Genomic DNA, 21,682 nt, shown 5'->3' on the forward strand with positions numbered 1-21,682 from the left:
TTACAGTCTTGCAGCCACACCTGTCTTATTAATGGCATTAGGATGGCTTCAGTGTTAGCATTTTAAAAGGCATCCAGAAACTTGAGCAAAGCAGCTGTTAACACTACAGAATGGACAATCTTTGGTCATGTCCAGACTTACATCAACACCCAGGGTAAAATGGACTTCATGATTTGACACAACCCATGCTGGGTCCTGGGCTTCCCACTGTTTTTGTTCAGTCAGTAATACCACTGAATCTTTAGCTTTCTACTGCTAAAGCAAGTTCTTGATGATTTTCTCATCCCAGCTGCTGTAAGAAGCCCATAGACTTCAACAAAAGTATCTAAAGTTGGAGGACATCTTCCTACAGTTGCTAGATAAAAAAAGTTTATTGCACGACTTCCTTTCCCCCCTTAATTACAGTTACCAATGTCTTACTTTCCTCAGATTCCTAAGCTGAGTCACACAGTTAGTGAGTTGTTTGGAAATGCCTCACTTGCTCTTGCTTTTTCACTCTCAACTCCTCTTTATTTCTTGCAAACATATAAAAAGAATTTGCCCATCTGCATACTTGCTCTCCTATTATTGTGGTGTACTTAAATAATATGACAAAAATATGACTCGAGTATCTTCTGACATATGGATGGAGTTCTGGAAGGCGCATAGTTGTGGTAAGAAGGGTTTGTTTTCCTTAGCTGGAAACACATGAGTTATACATTACCGTGAGGCATATCATATTTACAATTGAATTTGCCCTCTGAAGACTTTCATACCCTCAGATGCATAGCAGAACTGGGGCTGCATCTGCCAAATAAGTTAGGAGACGTTAATGAAGCACACAGAACTCTGCTGCTGTCCGGAGGAAAGCTGATGGTAAACCAACAGACACAGTCACGTGGTTTTGTTATATAATTTTGGTCTTAACTAAAATAGCCAAGATGCCTGACTGTACTGAGAATCTCTGTGAAGAAGCTTGTGTTTAAAGTGGAACTCCCAACCTAGGAACTACTGACTGTGGCAAGACACCCATTAAAACCCTTTGACTTTGGAGGTGAGTGAAAACAGTGAAGAGGCCATAGACCTTGTGTGGTGATTAGGAAAGGAACAGGGAAGACTCTAATTTCACTTAAACAGAGTAAGCAAGATAAAGCTTTTCTCCCCAAAACTCCAATCTGCATCTCTTTCAAGCTCCGCTTGTTGCCCAGCCATGCTACTGTTTGCATTACAGTTGCCAGTAGCGCAGAACTGGTGCTATGCTCAAGGACAGCTCTGCCCTTGCGCTGATGCAGCCCCTGCAGACACCAGTGGTGAGGAGGGGGTGGAGGTGAATTGTGAAGGTTGTTACAGGCAAGATAATATCAAAATAAGTAAGCTAAGGGTAGTCCTGCTTTCTAACAGCTCCCTCCTACCACAAGCCTGAGGTAATCGGAGACCAGGCAAGGGGCCAGGCAAGACTGAATCTCTGCAACCAAAGACTGCTGAAGTTGTTGAAAGACAATATAAAAGTGTTTTTGTCTCAGCTATCTGAGACAGCCCCAGAACTCCATTCAGATTGTAGAAAGAGCCTCAAGAGTCACGGACTTGTCTTATTATTTAAGAGATATATTGGAAGTCACATCATCTGAGGCTCTTAAAACTCCATTGGGCACTGTACTAACACCTTGAGCAAATGCCTCAGTGCATTGCTAGAGACTTTGGGCATTTATTTATTTTTCATATTAAAACACAGAGTGAAAACATTCTTCAGAGGCCATACTATTCCGTAAATTATTAAGAATTTGTTCTAATACTGACAGCTTAAAAATTGCATGGGCTGGGTCGTGGAACTTTAGAGCTGGAAGGAATCCAGCTCTCCAGCTCCTTCAAACACAGGAGCTGGAATGAACTCAGGTAACATCAACAGAGACATAAAATAATTTAGTATACTGAACCAGTTGTTCCTTTTTCTTTTCCTTATTCCTTATTCCATGTAAAACTCCTGAAATTATTCTTACTATACAATGTAAAACAGAAACTATTTAAGAGAGACAATGGATGTCAAAGTGAATCAATCTAAATATTTAAAAATATAATAGTGTGCTAATAAATTATAAAATTGTCTACACAAATAGAGAAATCACAGTGCTAATGGCAGCTTCCCATACTGATATTATCACCACAAAAAGGCTTAAAGTTGTGGTCCTTGTATTTAGATGAAATAACTTTGCATTTAAAGGGGAGGTTCAAGAGAAGAGCCTACTTCAATTGAAGCAAAGGATTAAAGTTAAGAAATTGAAAATATTGATTACCAAAGAAACAGTTTCACTATAAGGAAGAAATAAACATACACAACAAACTTTAGGCTATGGGATATTCTCCTGAAGAGTACGCTGAAAATCGCATTATGTGAGGCACTTGACATTCATCTGAATTTAATACTTGTAAGTGTACCATGAAGAAAACACTTGCACTTGTAGTGGGGGGGAATATTATAAATAACTTTTCCTCATCTAGTTTCTACTGACAATAGGATCTACAGTGGCATGAAATGAACAGGGCCTAGCCTAAACTTCCCATAAAACAAAAGAAAAGGAGTCACAATATTTTATACAGATCAGTAGATATATATCAGTTACCTGACAGCAAGCTGCTTTTTATGGCATTTTGCAGTAATGTACTGATCACTTCATAGAGGCTGAATAAAGATGACTAGGGATTTATCGCCCTCTTGTGAATAGGAAAAAAGTTGCAATCTTTCAGAAAACGTGCAGTTGCTGCTACTAAAGAATCCTGTAGTAAAAACATATCTGTACAATTCATAAACATAAATTTGGATTACTAAAGGTGGAACCAGTGGTTACTGTAATAATCTATAAGAATTTTATCAGAAAAGGATAAATTGCAAAATTAAAAATAATTCAAATTCAAATCAGACCAAACAAGGTATTTTTTCCATTTAAGCAGGAAGACAGCAATCTAAATTCCACAAAATCACTGCCTACAGCACTGATGTCAAATGGCACAGACTAGCTCAAAGGTGTGCTAACCCTCCCTGATTGCAGTCCCCCAAAAAATATCCTTCCATTTCAAAGGGAGCAGGAGGATGAAGACATCTATTTTTGTCATATGGGAGAAGAGGTGGCCTTTCAGCTGTAATGGATAATCATGGGTCTAAGTCCAACTTTGTTTGCAGACCCCAGTGAAGTCCCAGAGTCAGGACTAGGTATGTCTTGGTCTAGCACTCCACAGCAGCTCCAGAAGAAAACAGGTTAGCTCAACACTGGGAAGCCATCAGACCTCTGCTGAGTTATTTTTAAGGATATTCCTCTTTGTGGCACTTCTCTCTTCCCTGCTGCTCTGCACCCGCTCAGGGTATTGCTGCTCCTTTCCTTCTCCCTCTCCCTCTGCTGTCCCTCTCCTTTCCCAAGAGACTATTGAAATCATGGCTAAAGCCATAAAATGTTCAGGCAAAGCCACCACCCCTCATCTCACAAAACTCCAAAGATGAGAGAAAGCAAGGGTCAGTGCCAGCTGTTGAACTCCAGGGTTTCCATTTCATGCCTTGCCCTAAGTCTCTGGCTAGCTATGTCATCCCTTCCCTCTGCTTTGCCCTTCTTCATGCACCCTTTACTAACATTTGTGGGGGCTGGAGTAAATGATCTTAGGAGAATCCTTCCAACCTAAACAATTCTGTGATTGCTTACTCCCACATGCTTCTCCGTCCCCTCGTAAGACGAAGTGGCCACTACCCACTACCAGTTTCCTCTTAGACTTAGTCTATCACATGACTGTAGGCTTTCCCAGGCAGGCATAGGCCCTTCCTGAGTGCATGCACAGCACATTCACTGAGTTAATACAAATTAATTCTGTTGTTCTATCATTACATCTCATAACAAGATGGCTTTCTCCTGTACCTCTTCAACAAAGAAACCTTACCAAAACTCTCTCCTGAGATTATTATTAAGCCATGATACCAAGAAGCCAAGTGCCATCTGATGATGAATAACAGAGGACTCTCATTATGAGAAGCAAGAATAACACTGTCTTACAGTAATCCAAGAGCTTCTGTCTTGGTTATGCTGCCTTCCCTAATTTATAATAAACAAAGCATAAATCCTATCCAAATGAAGGCATCACCAAGTCCTACTAGCACAACATAATAAACGTTTCCACAAAAAGCTATGTATTAATACCACTTAGCATAATAAATATTTAAAACGATACTGCAGTAAAGAATACAAATTCACCTATGTCTTTCCTGATCTTAGTAGTGACACTTAATAAACACAGCTTTATAGCTACTATATTTAAATGCAATTAGTTCCATACCTTTCCAGCTTAATAAGAAATAATACATATTCATTTCTGCTCATTAACAGTCAGTATATAACTCTTAGCTAATGAACATTCAATTATGTTCCCTGAATAAATTGTGGGATAAATTCTCTTTTTGTTGCTTATATCAGTTCACTTCAATTCAGTTGCTTCTAATTAAAATTCTTTTGCCTCATGTAGACAAAACTGGGTTTTTTGGAGTCCCTGGAGACTTCTTTAAGAGTTCTGTTTTATCTTTATGTACAGTCAGCTCCTTAATTAATGCTTTAAATAGGGTAAACTTTACTGAGGCTCCTGGGTTCAGTTCAAAGGAAAAAAAACCAGTTAATTTTATATCTCATTCTCACACAATTCACTGGAGTCTCTCTTTTTCTTGTAAATCTACTTTTTTCTTTTGTTTTCAAGTGAATTCAATAATCAGGGAAGGTGCTAGTTTGAGAGCACTGGGAGTTGGAGATCCTCCATCATCAGTCTAGAGATTTCCTTACCCAGAGAAACAGAAGAGAAATTCTTGTCGAGTTGTCCAGTTCTGCACCCAGCTCAGGTGAGGAACTTTAACAGGAGGATTCTCTAAGGGGACATACCCAGTGGATTCCCTGAGATAATACTACATTTATTTTCACTCAGCATCAGCAAGACCCAATGCTATTTTTTCCTAATTTGTTAATAGCGCTAGCTCAGCAATCTATCTGCCTGTCTCGGACCAAAAATCTAACACAAGTCCTACTTACTCCACTGGGACTAACAACATGCAAGCTAAGCATTTACCTAAGTGCCTCCCTTTGCAGAGGTCATTATCAGGTATGACATGCCAACTGAAGTGACTAGGTTCTTGCCACTGATTTTACTTGCCTTCTGTCCCTTAAGCAATGCAAAGAGAAAGGAATTCAGCAGAAGCTTCACAGAACTCTCAGCACGAGGTTCTCCTCTCTGGTGCGGCATCCTAGGACATATTCTTGGACTCTTTTACCTATCCCTATGGGCTGGATTCTCATACTTAACAGACTGGGGGCAGCAACTTCCCTCTAATAAAAACAGCTAGAAACAACTCTCAAATAGAACGAATCATTTGGAAACCTACCAGGCAAACACTGTGTGAACCCTATGTGCACCAGTGTAAGGGATAAAACACTGGCACAGAAAGTCTAACATTTAGGAAAGAAGGGAAAGAGGCAGAGAAAGGAATTTCTGTAAGAGGAAACGTCTAGGAATACCCAGGAGAAAGCTTAGCTTTAGGGGTGTTTCAGTTCTATTTAACATTAAATGAAAACTCCCAAGATACACATATCTCTGCAACTGTCTTGGAAGAAGAGAAAGTGTGTCTGGGTTTGTGTATACAAGCATGCACACGTGTGTGCCTGCTTGGATGGATACATGTATGCCAGTAAGCACATCCTCCAGTCCACAAGTACCTGAGCACTGTGAAATGAACAGCCCAAAACTGCTTTTCTTGTTTGAAGACACACTAAAATAATAAATTCTACTGAGGGACATGCAGAGCTAGATTCCAGCAGAATAAAATTGACTGATGCAGCCCTAACAAATTACACCATGTGTTATCCAGCCCACTGAACATTCCCATGGACAGCATTTTTTATTCAATACTAAAAAGATACTAGTTCTAAAGACTGTTACAAAGTGCTTGTTTCAGTTACCTTCTAAAATCAGATCGTTTTTACCCCAGGGTCTGCCATTTAATTTGTCCTTTAGCAGTACAGATCTTGAAACAGCACAGGGTGATTCTAATTCCTCTTCCACAGTATTTTGTCTACTACTGCAGCTGATACTGTCTGCACAACAGACCACATTTATCCCTGTAGACTTCATCAAGGAGACAAGTATGTACACACTGCTTAGCACTAAGCCTGTATCTCCTCGAAGCCTCACACGATGCCTTTCTGATTCTGACATACAACTATCAAAAATGTTTATGGTTTTTAAGTTCAAAATACCCATGGCAGCCTGCCACAGTGCCATTTACATAGCATGATATTGACATTGTATGTTGCATGGCCAAGGCACAAAGACCTTTGGGGGTATATGGCTTACCAGGATAACACTGGAAGACTGTCCCAGGTGGAGACAGAAAAACTTCATGTGACTTGCATTACACATTTTGGCTGCACTGGTCCCTGAAGAGAACATGCTGTCAGGTGCGCCCAGATTGCCTCTTGGAAGGCATTAGTCGGCATTGTTTCAGGAGGGAAGCAGAGACTGAAACAGCATTAGGGGACCATGGCCTGGAAAGAAAGAAAGAAAGGAAGAAAGGAAGGAAGAAAGGAAGGAAGAAAGAAAGGAAGAAAGAAAGAAAGAAAGAAAAAGAAAAATTAAATCAACAATGGAAACACATTGGCCATCTACTTCTGTTCTCATACCCATTTTGCACAAGTAGTTCACATTTAATAACACAGAAAGAAACACAAAATCAGAATGGTACTTTACATGAAGAAGTTTTGTAGCTAGTCCTTGAGAAAAGGTTGTTTTTCTCACAAGCAGTTAACAGATGCCGCCCTAACTTTTCTGTGCAACAGTATTACACGACTGTGGCCACGAGATGGCAGATTTTTGTCAAATGCAGGCAGGGAGCAGTACAAACACAAAGCAGGTTTTCAATTTCTCTATCAAAAACCGCCTTTGTCAGCGTGTTTTATAAAGGTAACACAACAGCCCTTATCAGAAGAATTAAATAGGGAAATGCTAAAAAGGACAACTTCTTTTAGCTTCTGGTTCAGGTTAGGAATTACTGACAGAAGATTTTAAAAAAAGTTTGCAAGGATTTCATATTCTGCAGTATATGATTTTGACTGCCCCACATTTTATAGAATTGATATATACTGGAATTACTTTGAAATTACTATAGCTTTATTAAAATCATTATGATAAGAAGATATGTTGGACTATATTTTTACAAATGCCAGGAAAAGAGAGTAAACTGTCGCAAAGGCAGCTATGATGAGGCGAAGATCTCAGTCCAATTTAAACTGTATATATAATTTATATTAAAAACTATAAAGCTCCATAGACTTTTGACCTGGTTTCAGCTGGGATAGAGTTAATTTTCTTCCCAGTAGCTGGTATAGTGTTATGTTTTGGATTCAGAATGAGAAGAATGTTGATAACACACTGATGTTTTCAGTTGTTGCCAAGTAATGTTTAGTCTAAAGTCAAGGATTTTTCAGCTTCTCGTGCCCAGCCAGCAAGAAGGCTGGAGGGGCACAAGAAGTTGGGAGGGGACACGGCCAGGACAGCTGACCCCAACTGACCCAAGGGATATTCCGTACCATGTGACATCATGCCCAATATATAAACTGGGGGGAGTGGGGCTGGGGGGAATCACCGCTGGGGAACTAACTGGGTGTTGGTCAGCAGGTGGTGAGCAATTGCATTGTGCATCACTTGTTTTGTATATTCCAATCCTTTTATTATTATTGTCATTTTATTATTGTGTTGTTATCATTATTAGTTTCTTCTCTTCTGTTCTACTAAACTATTCTTAGTTCAACCCACGAGTTTCACTTTTTTTTTTCTCATTTCTCTCCCCCATCCCACTGTGGGGGGAGGGAAGTGAGTGAGCAGCTGCATGGTGCTTAGTCACCAGCTGGGGTTAAACCATGACAACTTTAAAAAAGCTGTGTCTGTTTATATGAGAGAAGAATCCCTGTCTTACACTATGGAAATGTTTACTGGGGTTTCATGTATCACTAATGTGATTCACTTGGATTGTATACAGAAGCTACACCTGCTCCAGAGCCACTTTTCTTACAGTTTCTAGGCAGAATCAAGGCAATATAGGGTAAAGCTCTTCAGGGAAAGCATACATCTTCCTAGTGACCTGCAGAATTGAAGCTGTAGCTTCAACTTAGAAAAATAATTAGTAGCAAGCTAATGCTACTGTTCCCTCAATGCCTCTCTCTAGGACCATATGCTCCTTCTGATGAAGGAAAGATATTGAGGTGATTCCAGACATCAGTTTCACAAAAGCTTGGTGGTGTTTTGTGTTAGTTGACCATAGAACAATTTCTCTTTACCAGAGATTCACAGACTAAGAGATGCTGACATCAATTTAGCCAAAGAATTACATATGATTGCACCTTCTCACTTGTTCTGAAAGTTAAAACTTTTTTCACCATGTTTGTATTTTGGTGCCTGCGATTTGATGGTGCTATGGCTAATCAGCCTTAGAAGAGTAAAATATTTATAATTAATTATAATTGTTTTTAACAAATGTACAAGTCACCAGAAACATTCTTCTACATAATAAAAGCATCATGTCTGTAAAGCCAGATGTTTTAGTATTTCCCAGTTCAAGAGGTAAGATCATTATCACCATTTGGTAAGGACAAATGTAGTGTTTCTTAAGAACTCTGTACCATAAATGACAAGTAATTGTTCAGAAATGGATCTAAGTGTTATCATGTGTCACAGTGTGAGTCACAGGGTCAGGCTAGTGACAAAAAAGCAGACACTATATAGGTATATATAAATATTATGTGTTAGACACAAATTAATCCTTCCTGCCCATACAGTAGCAGTGGTCAGTCCTCCTAGGGAGTAGTATTTCCAGTCTGGGTACTTCAAGAAAGGTGTGGACTCACTGGAGAAAGGCCAGAGGAAAGAATTAAGAATGCTCAGATATCTAGAAACTATGACCTGGGAGAGAAAACCTGAAAACACTTGATTGTTTAGTCTAGTGAAATCTTGAGAGAATCATAATGCTACACAAGTGTGCAAAAAGTAGCTGCAGAGGAAAGCAAACTGTTCTCATGTCTACTGAGAACGGATATAAATTGCAATGAGAAAGACTTTGCTCAGATACAGAAAAAATCGTTTCAAGATAGTACCAGAGAAGTGGTATCGCTGGAATGGATCAGCTAGGGAATTCATGGGGTTTTAAGAAGAGCTTGTACAATCATCTGTCAAGAATGATGGAGGTAGAATTGATCTTTCCCCTCTGGAGTTCCCCCCAGCCTTACTTTCTATGACAATTGCGCTCATCAGGTTTGTACACAGCTCTCTGGTTTTTCATAGCATAGTGCTCATTGCAAGGACTGGCAATCACAGGGAGACCCTGGAAACCTGCCAAGGGAAATCCTACACTCATCAAGCTTCCATTATAGGCAGGCTTCAGTTAGCCCAAATATATCATTATGATTACTCCTTAAGCACCTGCAATTGCAAAACACAAATAATAATTTTATAATAATTGTTTTGTTAATTCTGATTATATCTTTGTGGAAGCAGTCACGTCAAACTGGGAACTGAACTATGAGACATTTATAATTATTTTTGTTACAGCAACGCAAACAGTCCAGCAACATATGGACTAATGTTGTGTTAGGAAGTACCAGTATTTTCATGTGAAGGACGGATATGAGAAAGGGAAAAGCACCGTAACAAAACAAAGCATCTGAACTAATGTCATTTAAGAGGCCAGGAGCCAGAGGTCTTGGACCAGCGCTCTCTGTGCAGAGACTAGCGGCTCACCCCCACCGTTGTAGTGGATTACCATAAGAACTTAAAAGCATGTTTCCTAAATACGGTCAGGCTGAAACTTCCTTTTGGGTTGAAACCAGAAGCATCGGCATTGCATTTGAAGGCGCACGACCGGCAGAAGGCAGCGAGGAATGGAGTATTTTACAGCACTCCTCCGCCAGAACTGCCGCCCCACGCCTGGCCTGCGGCCTGCCTGCCGGCCCGCCTGCCTGCCTGGGGCCACCCTCGGGCAGCAGCCCGTGGCCCATCCCTACAGGGCAGGCGTGCGGGAAGAGATCCCACCTAAGGAAAAGCTGCAGCGGATCTCTAGACCTCACCTACTCAAGACCAGAATCTCCGTATCAGTTTTCTGCAGCGGTGGAAACGCATCCTTCCCCTGGAAACAACTTCAGTTGCATGCTATGACCACCTTTGCCTCTCTTCTCTCTCAGATAACAGACCACGTTGATCTGAGGACTGCCAGTGCTTATCAACAACGCACCCGCCATACCACTCCGCAAACATCGCCTCGGCGACCGGTTTACAGGAGGTGTAGATGGCTGTGGTCAGCGCGGAGCAGCTGCGCTGGGGGCGGAGAGGGCGGGCAGGGCTCCCGGGGCTGCCCGGCCTCCGCAGCGGGCAGGAACCCCCAGCGCCTCCCTCGGGTTTCCGCCTGGCAGCTCCCTCCTCAGCACCGTCTCCTCAGGAGACCGGCGGCGGGGCCGGCACGGCGCCGCCCGCAGCCCAGCGCGGCCAAGGGCAGGCTGGCCCGCCCTCACCTGCCCCGTGGGGGGGCTCCCCGCGGTGGGCAGGGCGGGCCGAGGCGGGCCGGGCCGGGCCGGGCCGGGGTGCCGCGGCCCCGCCGGCGGCTCATGCGCAATCGCCTGGGGTGGCGGCGCGCGGCGGCGGGAGCATGGCGCAGCGGGTGCTGCCGCTGCCCAGGCAGCAGTCCTTCTGCCCGCCCACCGTCCCCAACCCCTTCGTCCACCCGGGGCGCCTGAGCGCCAGGGACAAGCTGCGGGTAAGGCTGGCGGGGCGGGCGTGAGAGGGCGCCGGGGCGCGCCCTTCCCGGCGGGCCGGGGCCGCCCGGTGTCGGGATGCGCATGGGTGCGGAGGGGAGGCCAGGCGGCAGAGCGGCGGGGGAGGCTGTCAGCCCCAGCGGACGCTGGCTGTGCTGCGCCGCACCGCGCCGCGCCGGGCGCGGTGTTCTGCCAGCTGGTCTGAACCAGCGTTACTTTCGCCGCTCTGAACCAAGGGGTTGTCACCGATGCGGTGGGAAGGTCAGTGGTCCTTCTAAAGAGACCTCCTTCCGATGGGAGAATGCGACTGTGCGAAAGAATGCTGTTTAAAACTGCCGCCTGCTCCGGCGAAACCGCTGCCCTGTCTGACAGGAGCACGGGCGCTGCTGGGGCCTACCCTGCAGCCCGGTGCCGCCGCAGCGCCGCGGTTACAGCCCGGTGCCGAGCCGTGAAGGGACAGTGAGTAGCAAACCCGACGCTCAACATCTACAGCTCCTATGCTTTCCAGGAAACGGCACCTAGTAAGAACAGATCCTTCCCAAGTACGGCATAGTTTGCTTCCTGATCTAGCCTGGCGATAGCAGAAAATGAGTAGGTTATGTAAATGGCCAAAGCAAAGAAAGATGCAAAAGGTGTTCGGCATTAAAAAGCCACCGTTTTTTGAAGTGAAGTTCTTCAAGCCGTCACTCCTCAGATTCCACAAACTGCATGCTTGCTCTACACACACACACAGGCTTATTGACTTCAGACTTAAACTTCTGACACAAGATATGCAACAAGCTTTTGAGAAGATTTGCACAATCGTTACAGATAACACGTGACTCCTAGAGAAAACAGGAGTCCTGTTTGACTCCAGTTTGCATCCCGTTTGAATCACAAGAACGAAATACTGTCCATCTAGCCATCGTGTCAAATGCCTCAGCTCTAGAATGAAGGTGATAATTTCCCTCTGGTATGATAAGCTAAAACAGAAAATAACTTTTTACAGTAATCCTGTTTTGGACACTTAACTCACTTTAGGCTGATTTTAAGCCTGGGTTATGGGGAGGGAAGTTAATCTCTTGTTTCCATATTGCAGTGTGGACAACAAAAAGGTATCCTCAATTCTACTGGGTTACTGACTGGTGTCACTGGCTGAACTGAATTAGGGTTCTGAGCTGAATGCTGTCCCAGTACAGGTTGTGCACAAGCGTACACAAGACTTACAGGGTACTTTTACAATGGAGAAAGCAAACAGTATTTCTGGGCTTTGATTTTTAGAAACATTCTCTAAAAAAATTGAGCTGATAAACCAAATATGAACCGACATCTCAGTGAGGACAATGAGGACATTTGTGTGTAGGTGAACTTACAGCATTGTCTGCTAATTGTTATAAATATCTGAGGCTGATGTGCAACTAAATATTTTATGTTTCATATAGCTCTTCCTCAAGTTATAAACAATGTTTGCCCTGAAGGTACCTGGGTGGAGGAAATGTGAGAAACCTGGAAAACAATTTCAAATCCTCTTATCCCTATGTTTTACTAGCAGCCTGAAACACATTTCAAATGCATCTGAATCAGTAGCTGTAGGCATGAACCCTGAGGTAAAGAAACTAGTTTCTTAATGAGGTTCCAGAAATGGACAGCTTTCTGTGCTGCCTGTTCTTTCTAGAGGATGCACAGACTACTTTCAAAAGCTTGCAATTTTAAGCTACAATTACCATTTTAGCAATCATAAATATATCCTACTTTTTCCCTTCAGGAGGAAGGGATGAAAAACATGGCGTGTCTTAAGGCAAGATACACTCCATACATAACTCCACAATGCACCTGGAAGGAAGAGCACCCGGCTGGGTCAGGGTCCGGTGCTAGTGAGCTTTGAAGCAAAATTGCAGGAGTCACAGAACTTTAAAGCAGAAAGACACAAGAGAGACAACCTTTTTGTATTGTGTATTGCTCCCTTGTGTTCTCTTTCCTCTATAGTCATAGAGACTAGGATACTTCCTACTGTCTGCTTTATCCTGTAAACACCTGCTCCTGTCTTGCTCAGCACTGCATATCGGACCAGCTGGGAATCAGAGCCTTACCAGAGAGTGTTATTGTAAACTTCAAAAGAGGGAAGTGCCCCTTCTCTTTCCATTTAAATCAAATGGAGTGTATCTACATTCTTGCACGTTAAAGGACTGTTTTGTTATATTCCCCCTATTCTATACTATTCCTTCAACATACACTCATAAAAACAGATAAAATTTCAAAACCATCTCTGGGAGCCCAATGCTGGATTTTCATATGTTGGTAAACTCCTTGAATGTAAAGGCTCCTGTCCCCTGATCAATGGAGCCTGAAAGTGAGACAGGCTAGCTGTTTGCATTTCATTCATCTTCAAATATAAAAATAGGCTGTAGCCAGACTGAAAAGTGGAGTAAGAAGATTTTACAATTTTTTTGCCAGTCCTTGTATCGCTAGTAGTTTGCCAGCCAATGAGATTTTTGTCTGTCTTTACAATGTGCAAAACAAGGATCAGTTGTGCTGTGCTAAACATCTGCATGTACCAAACAAGATTTTAAAACAGTTGTTCAAATGCTTCTGGTTTCCATCTTCTAACTGAAGCTGGCTGCAATTCAGTGGTGGGATTTTTCTTTTTTTAGTTTTAGTTCTGTTCATCCTGATTGCTCACTTGCCTTCCTGACTTCGGAACTGCAACTGCAACACACAAATACTAGTTAAGTCATTACTAGATTCCACTTTATTCAGAAGAGATGCTCAGTGGATTTATGTAATGGTGACCTATGTAATGGCACAACCAGCATGCTATAAGCATTATTTTCAACCCTGTACCTGGAAGCAAGTGGCTAGACTGCCTGGCAGAGCTGTGACGTACTCTGGACACTCATGCACGACCATGTCTTGCTGTGCGTGTACTGCTTTGGGAGACAGTCCATCTGATCACAGTTTCAGATGTCAGGGGAGTTCAGCTGGAGTTGGGCTTCATTCTGGTCCCCAGCCTGCTCTTGTGCTGCTTCCTAGATAACTTGTCAGCAGCTGAAGTTGAACAAAATTTCAAGCTGAATTCTGTGGCTTTCTGATAGACCTGCTTTTCCCCTTTCCTGGTTCCTGACATCAGTGACAGTATAATCCCATGTATTGCTCAAGAGTTGGTCAGCTGTGGGAGTGTGACCTGGACTGCGAGGACTACTGCAGGTGTCTGCAACGACTGCAGTGACAGGCTATGCAGTTGTTGCAGACACCTTAAATAGAAAGTACACAGGTGATTCCAAAAGTGGGAAAAGGTTCTTTGGATGACTCAGAATAATCTTTGTGCTTACTGTATACAGAAGCTGGAGTGGCTCTGAGCAAAGGAGGCTGAGGGGAGACCTTATCACTCTCTACAACTACCTGAAAGGAGGTTGTAGTGAGGTGGGTACTGGTCTCTTCTATCAAGTAACTAGTGATAGGACGAGAGGAAATGGCCTCAAGTTGCACCAGGGGAGGTTTAGATCAGGTATTAGGAAAAATTTCTTTACTGAAACGGTTGTCAGGCATTGGAACAGGCTGCCCAGGGAAGTGGTGGAGTCACCATCCCTGGAGGTATTCAAAAAATGCATAGACGAGGCACTTCAGGACATGGTTTAGTGGGCATAATGGTGTTGGCTTGACAGTTGGACTTGATGATCTTAAAGGTCTTTTCCAACCTAAACAATTCTATGATTCTATGATCCTACTTATTAGTTACTAAACTTTGAACCTGTATTTTCTTCTGTATGTTTTTCTTCTATACTTTTTTCTTTTCTAGCCTACCTTGACCTTTCTCTTTTCTGTCCTTTTCTTACCCTACTCTGCAGCTGATGGAGCAGAAATCAACTCTGCCTCATTACACAGTGACCTAGAAAGCCAATAGCCTGCATCAGCAAATCAGTACCACCTGTGCATCTGCCTAAAATAGATTAATGAATTTATTAAAGTTTTGAGGAAGGGATTGTTTTGCTTTTGCTATTGCATTCTTTATTTTTCATTGTAGGTCAGTGTATTTTTTTTTTCCATAAAGCAAAAAGTTATTTTAAGTCAAAACACACCGATTTATGCTTATGCTGCCCCTTCTGGGTAACTGAATGCAGCTGAAATGTTGAGCTGGGACTATAAATCATAGTACAAGGGGACGCATATGGAGAGAAAGACACATCTGATTTTGAGAGACAAGCAAGGAGTCTCGGTTGGTTTAACTTGCTACCTGACTTTTTCAGATTGGCCATGACTGGCACCAGAGAGTGGGAGCAATAGATCTCCAGGGCCAAATCTCATACCCAGCGACTGAACCCATTTCTGTGATCTAGAGCAGTCCTTTTCCTGTTGTCCATGAAGTTATGGTTAAAATTCCATAGCTAGTTGTATACAACTGTTACATAAAAGCAGGAAATAATCACAGCTGAATGTTCAGATCTCTCCTGGAAATATGTTATATGGTAGTGCTTACAGAACATAAGCATCAACACTGTGTACCTGCTTCTCATGCTTATCATAATTTACACTATCCACTATCAAGTTTGGTCTGCTGTCACTGTGCCTTTTGTAACACAGAACTGAGTCCTGAAGGCCCAAAATTCCTGTTAATCCTCGTCAGCATCACAGGGTTTAGAGCCAGAGGCCAGAGCCTCTCCTGAATATTGACGAGGGGACAGTAAGAGGAGCTTATGTGAAGATGGAAGGGATTTGGTGGGGAGGGAAAGGACCGTGTTGATGAAAGGAAAATTAGAACCAACCTACTATATCAAAGAATTGGATAAATAATACTCAAAGATGCTTAAATTCCAAATGTACTACAAACACTTGTTTCTGTTTAAAGAAAACGAGGTAAATTGCAACGAGGTATGCAACTGGGTTGCTTAATAATAATAGCTCAAGTATGTAAGTTACAAACTATTTTGTAAAACTTACTTATTATCAAAAGTCTTGCTTTTCCTGTACATAAGTAGCCATTGCTAAAGAGCTGACTAGAAAGGCTGATTTTTGAGAGGAACACTGTTGTTCAGTTGTAGATTTTCTTAAAAAATAGTAAAGCATAAAAAATAGTAAGCTCACAAGCATAAGGTCAACTAGCACAACTCTCCTTCAATAGCTTCTACTGTACTTCTGAACTGGTGGAGCTGTCAGTCTGTGACCAATGATGCACTCTCATTAAACTTTTGAGGGACTTTTAGAAACATAGCCCAAATAAAATAAAAAAATTCACTACTACAATTCTGCTTGGGTGTGTATTGTTTTGTGCATATCTACGCACACAGAGCTGATCCTCATCAGTGAGTGGTAGCTGAGCTGGATTAGCTGCCAAAAGGAGTTGAACCATTTACTAGCTTTGCAGGAATGCTAGGCTATGACTTCCCCATGCTAACACAGCTCACCTGCCTCCCAGACCTGTGCTTGCTCAATCTGCATAGTGCTGTGTTGCACCATAAAGGCCAGCCTTCAGGATATAGTTTCTAACCTAATTTACTGGGGTAGAACAATTAAGAATTTCTTTCTGCTCTGCCCTGTACCACAGCTGCCTGTTAACAAGGTTGTGCCAATACACCTGTTCCCTGGAGCTGTGCACGAAAAAATGCAAGCTAAAAATTCCTTAGGGAGGGCTGGGGATGATATTTGAGGATTATTTGCAACCAGGGCATGTTAGTGTTTCTCCTTCCCTCCACTCCCCTTACAAACATACATGAAGAACTGAAGAAATAGTGAACAGGCTTGGATCTGTTTTATACTGGTTTTGCTACCTAGCTTGACTGTCTATGACCATAGCAGAACTCTCTCAGCAGTTTCTTTTGCTTCAAGTTAAAGCAAGCTAATAACAGTTTCCTGATTGCGGGGTGGAAAGGGAACTAAGCTTTCTCAATTTATTATGAAAAATTCAGGGGTGTCCTAGCACAGAGGTTAATATCTAAGATGCTTCAAACAGGAGGCAACAAGTTAATCTCCATAATCAGAAGGGTTCTGTTGCACGTTTGCAGCGGGCGGTGAGCAAACCACTTCTAAAGGTGATGAGCCAAGAGCTGCTACAGCAGCTTCAACAGCACTGTAAAGTCTGAAACTTTGCCTTAAAACACAGGTTCAGTTTTACTGAAAACTCCATTTCGCCTAAGTTCCAGCTAGGGGAAATGAAGTTGTGTTGCGTGTGCACTACTCCAGGCAGTAGTAGTGAGGATCACTTGTTAGCAATAATGTGACTCAACACAAGATTTGTCATTTTTAAAGGGCAAGAGTACATTTTAGTCATCTTAACAATCCCACTTGGCTTCTAGACAGGCAGCTAGTGACAGAAGGCTCTGTAGCAGAGATATGTATCAGCTGGGCAGACTCATCTGAGCTGGTTGTATGCTGCAGACCAAGTCTAAGTATAAACTAAAGCCAGCAAACTCTGTTTACCCTCTCTGTCTAACAACATCCAAGCTAAAAACTGAAATACTCAGATGTTCCAGTTCTTCCTGAAATGGGAACCCAAAAGTGAAAATGAAATCCTGTGAATGACTGACTTCCCATATGAACACCGGAATCATTAATGCTTTCCTGCCTAAATCACATAGCAGTAATGTTAGTATTTGAAAGTCCATATAATGTAACTACGTAGATATCAGCGGCATTCCTGTTGATACCATTTCTTAAGATTTTTCCCCTCTTTTTTTCCAGACTATTCTTCAGGGGATTATTTTGCTACCCCTCCGTGCCATATGCATTGCATTCATTTTACTGCTAGCATGGCTGTTTGCATCAATTGCAACTTTCCGTCACCCTGGAAAAGGATCTGTGCCGCTGAAAGGATGGAGAAGGTAAAGTGACCAATATTTGTGAAAACTCTGTGCTTTTTTTTGTTCCTAATAACACAAAGCCAGGGTCTAAAGCATTTTTTTTCCTCTCACTTGTTTTCTCCTTTTGACTAAAGAGGAGTACTCAGTCAAATCTTAGTATTACCCATTTAGGTGAAGCAACTTTTTGATGAGTGTATTTTACAACAATAGTGGAACTTTTTAAATAGGTAGATTTTCAATTGTCTTGAGGCTAAAACAAATCTGTATAAAAATCTTTATAGACTATTTGTAAGCCAGGACTTATTTTAGTAATAATACTGATAGGAATATTTGAGAAAAGAAACTCATTAAGAAAAGTATTTGGTAATGTTACATAGGCTGAGTTTCTGTGTAGCCCTTGTCATTCCTGCTATGCTATAATTTATGACAAAATTAGCTTTGACAGCTCCTCTCTTAGCTATGTTGCCCTTGAAGGGGTATTGTACAGCTGCCTCTGTGGGTTCTGGGTTTCAGTTGCTCTGGGTTTCTGACCTCAGGGTAATGAAGTTCCCTTCTAGCTGTGATGCACAGCAGCTGCACACAGGAGGAGGAGGCACAGGAAGTGAATTCTAACAAGGCTGAGAGATTACGAAGAGTCCCGTGAAGGGAACATGTCCCCTGCTGAGGGAACATATTCCAGTAAGGGAACAGGGTCATTTAATATTACTTGTTTAAAACTGATAGTAAATGAACTGTATCAGAGTTACCTAGGTTCTTACAAAAAGGACACTGAATCTGCTAATTACCCACCCTCCCGTCGCAATAGTGTTGTGCTACAATGCTGTAAAATATGGCAAGAGAAATAGTGTACCTGGGAGAAGGTTTAGCAAGGTGCTGTACATTGCCTTATCTTTAAAATTATAATCTGGTTTCAACATGAAAAGGTGATGTTCCCTTCCCTGCTTCTACTCCTTCCCCTTTAGCCCTACACTCTCCCAGTGAGTAGTATTGCTACCTTGTGCCTGGCCCCAGTGCTGCTGAGAACTAGGAAACCTATTATGGGCTTTTCTTTTAAAGTACAAAAGAAATGCTAACTGTAAGATGGATGATATTTTTGTGTTTCTGTTTACAAGGAGGATGATCCGGACAACCCTCTCATGCCTAACTCGTACGCTGTTCTTCGTAATGGGTTTCCAAGTTAAAGTAAAAGGGAAAATAGCAAGTCTGCTGGAAGCCCCAATCTTTGTTGCAGCTCCTCATTCAAGTTTTTTTGATGCCATTATTTCTGCCCTAACTGGAATGCCATCAATAGTGTCTAGAGCAGAGAACCTGTCAACTCCGGTACTTGGCAGTAAGTATTTATGAAAAAATAAAATGTTAGAAGTCAGCAATTTGACATTAGGCCAAAAGTCTTATCTCTGAAAGTGATTTAAGGGCAGATGTCTTAACCCCTTAGGTTTCAAAGATATTGACAGATTATTTCTAGTGAAATCCCCGTGACAAGTTACCTTTCTGAATTGGTCAAAATGTCTAAAACTATGTCATTTCTTTTCAGATATGAAATATAATACCACTTTAAATTTGCTTTATACTGAAAGGATGTCTTCTAACTGCTCAGGCTAGAAGCTTTCTCTTAAAATTCTCCTAGTAGATAGCTTGAGAAATCTGTTCAACTGCTGTCTTTTAACAGTGTGGCCCACAAATGTACAACATGGATTAGTGAAGGTTATTTCAAAACAGACCCAAACTACAGCAGTCTGGAAAATACCGTATTTATAAGTTTAAACTTGCAGGCACTATTACGGATATTTTTTTTTAATGGGAGTCAAACTGGGAAAGAATAAAAGAGAAGTTACTCAAAAAGGAAATGCAAAGAATGGAGAAGATCAGATTGTTGCCGAAATCTAGAATAAAACTCCTTAACAACAATGAGAAGTTAAGAAGCAGGCACTCCTTTATTGCAGCGCTGGGCACATGGGGGATCGCTCCACCTATCGTGTGCATCTGTCTGGTTTAACTATGCAGGTTAAATGCACACCTGTTATACATATTCACTAGATTTCTGAGAAATGTTATACATAATCATTAGTTTTCCAGGAAACTATTAACATATGTAAATGTCCTTTACGCAAGCGCAGTGAAGGTCTCTGGTGGTCTTCAGAAGCCCTCTGGTGGTCTTCCATAGTCTTCCTCACTTGTCCGCTTCTTGACCTCTCTTAGGTGATTCTGCGCAGTACGATTCTCACCATCATCTATATTAGTTTACATAAAAATGCATACTATGTCTATTCTTAAATTTAACCTTTCTAATAATTGGTCCTTCAGTCACACCATCTTATTAATATTCTTATGTTAAAACAATCATTGGTTAATCTCACTTAACTCTACTGATTGGAATCCTCGATAATTAGATCGAGGTGGGAAGAGTAAGGGGTTTCCAGGCAGCAAACTGGTGTCCATAACGGTTTCCCTAGTTTCCTAAAACAAAACACTACAAACCAACAAATCTTTGTCAAAGTTTCTGTGGTTAACTGATTTTAGACAATACTTGAATTCTTATAGTCACACATAGTACATTTTCTAAAGTTCCTAAGTTCCTATGACTACATTTCAAACTTAACACTCCCATACCTATGCTTCACAATTTTTTACTTCTTAATCAAACCAAACTCTTTTATATAATTAGATTTTAATTTCTTTATCAAAATATTTTCAACAAGATGACTCATGCTTCTATAATTTCCTCCTCCTTTTGGCACAAAAAGAATCCTCATTTGCATTATTACTAGAATCAGCTGTAGACTTTCTTCTGGCTGTACAGTAACCCAAAACTAAACTCAGTAGGCAACATAGAAAAGTGTCTTTGTAGGAAATAAACTAACTGACAATACATTGATCTTCTCTTAAAAGCACAGGAGTGGGACATAGAAGATAATTCTTCCCTAAGTTTCTCATCACATCTTAATAGGTACACACATTCTGATTTAGACTCATGATTAAATGGGGGGGGGTGTCTGCAGTTCACACAGGAGCTGTGTGTGCTTTATCACTGAAAAGGGACATCTTACTTCTTCAGCATAGGCTCAAACTACTTGTTGGTTGCAGTCTGCATGAGTTAGGCCTGAGTGTGGCCCATGAGCAGAGACCTGATCAGGTCTCTTCCTTAGAATTTTGTGGAAATGCTCAGTGAAAAATAACAGCAATATTAGTAGAATGTGTTTGGGTGAATTTGGCATGTTTATACCTACTGTAAAGCTCCTCAGCTGGCAGTGTAGGTATGTCTTCTATGTCTTACTTCCCATTTTGCAGAATGAGGCAATAATAACACTCTTCTTATCTATTTAGTCTGAAAGCTATTTGTGCAGAGTCTGTCTCCAGGCATGAGCATAACAGGTTTTTGCTACAAGAGAGTTTTGAACTCATGTGTTTTCTAAGCACTAGTATGAGACAAAGAAAAATGTTTATCTCCTTCACAGCCATTTTAAGTTCCCTTCAGCCTGTATCAGTTTCTCGTCAAGACCCTGATTCACGGAAGAATACGGTCATCGAGATAACAAAGCGGGCATTATCAAGAGGCCAGTGGCCACAGGTAATAAATATGCTACTAGTCTTCTGTCAAGTATTCATATTCCATATTCACTGTGCATCATAATATCACAAGTGCCCAGCTGAATAGGATTCTACTGATGTACAAAGATGAAGTCAGCTCTCAGGTATATAACTGGTTTAGGAAAGGAAGATGAGAGGCTGGTTCCCAGAAAGAGTTTTCTTGTGACAAATGGGTCAGTTAAAATCCAGTAACAACTGCTGTTCCAAATGCAGATGCTCTTGACTTTCTCTTTTCCCTATTCAAGTCTTAACATACTGTCTTCAGTGTAGCAGATGACTCGCATTGGTATATGTGAATGAGTACTCTCAAGCTAGCTCTTGCATGAGAAGCTATGTTGCAAAGCTGTGCTCATAACAGTTAGGGGATGAGCAGTTGATGAGATGGGTAACCCAGGCTGTCCAAGCTCCAGCATGAACAGTACTTAAGCTTAAAATACCAATTTCACATGTGGAGAAAAGCTGAGATGAAGCTCAGTTCACTCTTTAGGTTAATAATGCACTAAACCCAAGACTTTTAGATTGGTCTGAATTGTGGAA

The 21,682-nt window shown here is 41.7% G+C and overlaps 1 protein-coding gene across 2 annotated transcripts in view; it reads left to right on the forward strand.

Annotated features, from left to right (window-relative positions):
* Positions 1–10,592: 10,592 nt before the first annotated feature.
* LPCAT2 (lysophosphatidylcholine acyltransferase 2) overlaps positions 10,593–21,682 on the forward strand; it is a 35,480-nt gene continuing 24,390 nt past the window's right edge. The window contains exons 1-4 of one of the 2 annotated variants that reach the window (XM_052796560.1): positions 10,593–10,789; positions 17,439–17,578; positions 18,670–18,887; positions 21,013–21,125. In XM_052796560.1, coding sequence (XP_052652520.1) covers positions 10,682–10,789; positions 17,439–17,578; positions 18,670–18,887; positions 21,013–21,125 — 579 coding nt within the window. In that variant the 5' untranslated portion in view covers positions 10,593–10,681. Of the gene's footprint in view, positions 10,790–17,201; positions 17,343–17,438; positions 17,579–18,669; positions 18,888–21,012; positions 21,126–21,682 lie in introns of those variants that run through there. The other variant, XM_052796561.1, reaches the window with a different exon arrangement.

The sequence above is a fragment of the Harpia harpyja genome, chromosome 9 (genome assembly GCF_026419915.1).
Source record: "Harpia harpyja isolate bHarHar1 chromosome 9, bHarHar1 primary haplotype, whole genome shotgun sequence".
NCBI classification, from domain to species: Eukaryota; Metazoa; Chordata; class Aves; order Accipitriformes; family Accipitridae; genus Harpia; species Harpia harpyja.